Source organism: Patiria miniata, unplaced genomic scaffold (assembly GCF_015706575.1).
Source record: "Patiria miniata isolate m_02_andy unplaced genomic scaffold, ASM1570657v1 HiC_scaffold_14, whole genome shotgun sequence".
In the NCBI taxonomy this organism is placed as follows: domain Eukaryota; kingdom Metazoa; phylum Echinodermata; class Asteroidea; order Valvatida; family Asterinidae; genus Patiria; species Patiria miniata.
Window position 1 is genome coordinate 13,798,677 of NW_024037052.1, and position 4,320 is coordinate 13,802,996.

Sequence of the window (4,320 nt, forward strand, 5' to 3'; positions counted from 1 at the left end):
TCTAGGGCTGAGCAATCGATAGTAATTTACCAGATACCCGTCGTCGTCGATGATACAGACGAGCCTGTCTTATTGTGCGCGTATTCTGTCTTATTGTGTGCGACAAAAACAAAATGAGTTTCCATTCTTGCCTACTGTCACTTTAGTTGAGCTCCAGCAATCGCGAGCAGGCGATCGTTCCACTCGATTTGATCAGTATCACCACTACGGTTGACGTTTGGCTGAGACTGTCACAGTTTTTGCACAAGACAGAAACGAAATCATCGTACGAGCAAAAATGGCCGCGTATGCTCAACAGCTGCAAGTCCCTTGCTCTTTTCAATTTGTGATTCTTGCCTTTGCTGCTGTAGCGGTCACTACTGCAATTGGGACATTGTCATGTAGTCATCAGGTGAAAAGGGAATTCTTACCAGCGGTTAGCAGACGCCTGCAGGTAGCTTCATACCAACAAACTCTCGCAAAATCTCACGTGTTGTGTGTGAGAGATTGCCATGCTGATTCTGGCTGCTTGTCGGTCAACTATCTCCCAATCCGTCACATCTGTCACCTCAATAACAGCTCTAGAGAGGAGCATCCAGGAAGCTTCGGGGTCTCGTGCGACAGCGTGTACTTTGATGCAGATGCACTCACACCTTCCTTCTCTGTGTGGCGGCGTTACAGTAGTTGCAAGGAGTTCCTGCAAGCGGGCCACAATGCGAGTGGTATCTACACCATATTCCCGGCTGATTTCGGCAGTGATGGCTTACAGGTCTACTGTGACATGGAGATCGACGGCGGAGGATGGATCATCATCCAGAGGCGTCAAGATGGCAGCGTTGACTTCTACCGCAACTGGACTGACTACCAGGTAGGCTTTGGCGACTGGTCTGGTGAATTCTGGATCGGAAACGACATCTTACGCGATTTGACCGGACAGGGAACATGGCAGCTTCGGGTCGATCTGGTGGACTGGGACAATGAAATGGTGTACGCCGAATATGGAGATTTTCAAGTATCTGGGGCCAACTATCAGCTCACTGTCGGCTCTTACAGTGACAGCAGCACGGCAAGAGACTCACTGACAAGCAAGCACAATGGCAAGTTGTTCTCAACCAAAGATAAGGACAATGACAATCACCCAACCGGTAGCTGTGCCGAAGAGGGTCAAGGGGCGTGGTGGTATGATTGGTGCTACCAGTCAAATCCTAATGGTAAGTTTTATAAATGGCAAGTACAATTTGTCAAGAGTATCAGATGGATGACCTGGAAGAAACCAGTATCGGTAAAAAAAAACGAGCATGAAAATTCGTCCATATCCGTAAAGGAAAAACAAAATTGAATTCAAACCATTCATCATTTATTATAGTTTTGTGCATTAGTCACGACAAAATTATTTCAAAGAATATAATTAATTCTTTAACTTAATTTTGATGCTCGAAAGTGCATGGCGAAGGTTGTTCGTTGGCATTGTTCGTACATAATCACGTTGCAGCCATGCGTAATGCATGAACCAATCAAGGGCGGATCCAGGGGGGCAATGGGAAGCATGGCGCGCCCCCCCCCCCCCCAAACCCCCCCCCCCCCGAACCCAATTGTTTTTAAAGCGACGTCGCAATAAAGGCAGGCACTGCGTACGCCACCATCTCTTCCTCAACAGATTGTTAAAGTGGTCAAAAATAGCCTCAGATCGCATCACAGAGCATCTAGAATCCCCGAACCCCTCCCCGTGACTTTTGTGGACCCACTTTTTGGAGAACCAAAGTTTTTTTACACCCCCACCCCCCACCCCAGAAAAACCCCCAAAACAAAAGAGTGTTCTGGATCCGACCTTGGAGTTGCTTTATTGGAGATCTTGGTGCAAATTATGGTTCATCATAGTGTTGTTTGATGAGTTATTCAATCTAACCATCAAACCATTCCAAAGATTTCTTGTCCATGAGTTAAATATTAGCTATCCCATGTCAAATATTTTCTGAGCATAGTTTAATTAATTGGCATGAAGGTAGCCTATTTCATGGGCGTCGCGAAGGGGAGAGGCCCCCCCCCCCCGAAAAGCAAAAAATGGAAAGGGGGGGGGGAGAAAGAAAGAAAGAAAAAGAGGCGCGAAGCCATATTGCTGTTAATTTAATCGGGTGAAGTGTCCCTGCCCATCCTCGAAAAATGATAAATCGAGAATATGCTGGAAAAGTACAGGGAAAAATGTGCTTTGTCCCCCTCTAGAAAAAAACGGTGACGCCCATGCGCCCAAGCTATGCATTGAGTGCATGTTGGCATAGGGTTGTTGCGTCGATGAATAAACAAAATTTATAAACGATTTATTAAGTCATATAAAACATAATATCCCATGATTTTTTCAAGAGGAGGTACATGATTTTTCCGGTCAAAACGAAATGCTGGTGGAGGTGACACCCCCATACGTCCTAGCGGCTCCCAAAGTTATTTCCATGATGTGTAATAGGCTTAAAATGTTTTTAATATTAAATGTCAAAAGTCATGTGTTGTGTATTGTTGGCAATATCCACCAGGGGCCTTATGCACGAGGCGGCCATATAGAATTGAAATTGAGGTAAAATCTTAAGTTTTAGAATTTGCGAAGAGAACTGAAAGCAAGTCAATGACTAGTTAATTCCAGTCTGCTTCAGTGAATAATATAAAATTTGTAATTAAACATTCCCTATTGTGCAAAGCCAGATAAAAAAAATGACAGTAAAATAAGGCTGAATTATATGCCTGCATAAATAGTCTGGCGCCATCACATTCAACAGTACACAATTTTATTAATGAAATACATTTAGGGAACTCGATAAAATCGGCCAACTCATGCATAAGGCCCATCGTAGTATTTCTCAAGTTCAATGATATCACAGACTGAAACACAATTTTTTTTTTTTAGAAGTAAACCTTACATGCGGTTATTTTTAAAGGCAAGTAGGTACATTTGCCATTACCCGAAAACGTGCCTGTACCGATTTAACGAGAAAAATCACTTGCTCAAATTAAAGATAGGACTGGTACCAAATACCCTGTGAAATTATTCCACCTGAAGTGGTATCGTTCGGAAGAAAACAATTATTTAACTGGCTAAAGAGAATATGCCTGCGGGCACAGTTTTTTATGTGCCTGCATTTGCAACGGAATTTAGTTACAATATCCCAATAATTGTGAATACGTTTTCTCTGTTTTCTCAAACTGTTTAGTATCCACTAACAAGTTAGTTGCAATGCACACATCTTAAAGGGGCACTGCGTCTTGAAATCCCCCAAAATTTCATTTTTTGGGGATCGATTACTTATCCTATTTCAAATATCTGGTTGAAAGGAAACCAACCTAATGTCTTACCTTTCCCGAGAAAGACGACCCCCCGACTGTTTACATCGGACACGACGGAGTAGGATGTGTGTTTCCTGTTGTATTCTGTCGGTTTTCATACAATGTACGATACACATTGTGTGTGTCTAGTCATGTTTACAGCTCACGAACGGCGGTGACCAATCACCAATGCACAATATATGATTTCTTGCACGTCCACAAAAGGCGTGTCCCTTTAAGATTTTTTTGTAGAGATTTTGTTGCTTCAAACATATCGGAAACAAACAAAATGTTCCTATGTAGGCCTACCTTTATTTTTATTTGAGTAATTGTTCATGCATAAATGTTTGAATTTGTATCGCAAAATGCTGAATATTAGTAAACAAATGTTAAGAAAAATTTTAAAAATAAATTTATGATTAAATGATATTATTAACTGTTAAATAAGTGATTGACTGGAGTTGGGTTTGAACCTGCAACCTCCAACTGAGCTATCCTTGCCGCCCTATGTTGGCGGTTCCTCATTATGTCATATGACTATGTTCAATAAGGGGGACAAAACAAATTAACCGGATCGGAGTTGGATTTGAACCTCAACCAGTTAATCGTCCGGTCTCATGTTCTAAACCCGCTACAGTCAATGTCTTTGGTCAGCTTTATAATTACCGTATTATGATTTCTTTACGGACGTAGTCACTGTGCCTTAATATTTTTTGTTTTAATTTTGATTATAAAAATACATAATTGTTTCAGTTTGTTGAGTGTGTATGACCGCAAAACTGGTTGATTTGACCGGTGTAAAATGCGTCAGCTGTAAGTTTTAATTTCATAATATTTATTATTGTTAAAACACTTTATACATTTTGTGTGAAATAATTAAGCTCCCTTTTGTCGAAATCGGTGATAGATTAATGCCACAGTTGAAATTGTAACGCGCACTGAAAGTTAAGAAAATATTGCTGAATATCTTTTATCAACAGAGTTTAGAGAACAAAATCAACAAAGACACTTAGAGTTGGCCATGGAGAGTCA

General features: G+C 41.3%; 1 protein-coding gene across 1 annotated transcript; it reads left to right on the top strand.

The window, feature by feature from the left end:
• Positions 1 to 277: 277 nt before the first annotated feature.
• Positions 278 to 1,318, top strand: LOC119721813 (ficolin-1-like). Its single transcript, XM_038191769.1, has one exon. It carries the CDS (start codon positions 278 to 280, stop codon positions 1,316 to 1,318), a length of 1,041 nt encoding a protein of 346 aa, XP_038047697.1.
• The last annotated feature ends 3,002 nt before the right edge of the window (positions 1,319 to 4,320 follow it).

Bases quoted from the DNA above. Each gene is read 5' to 3' on its own strand.
- LOC119721813 (XM_038191769.1), top strand. From the start codon at position 278: ATGGCCGCGTATGCTCAACAGCTGCAAGTCCCTTGCTCTTTTCAATTT.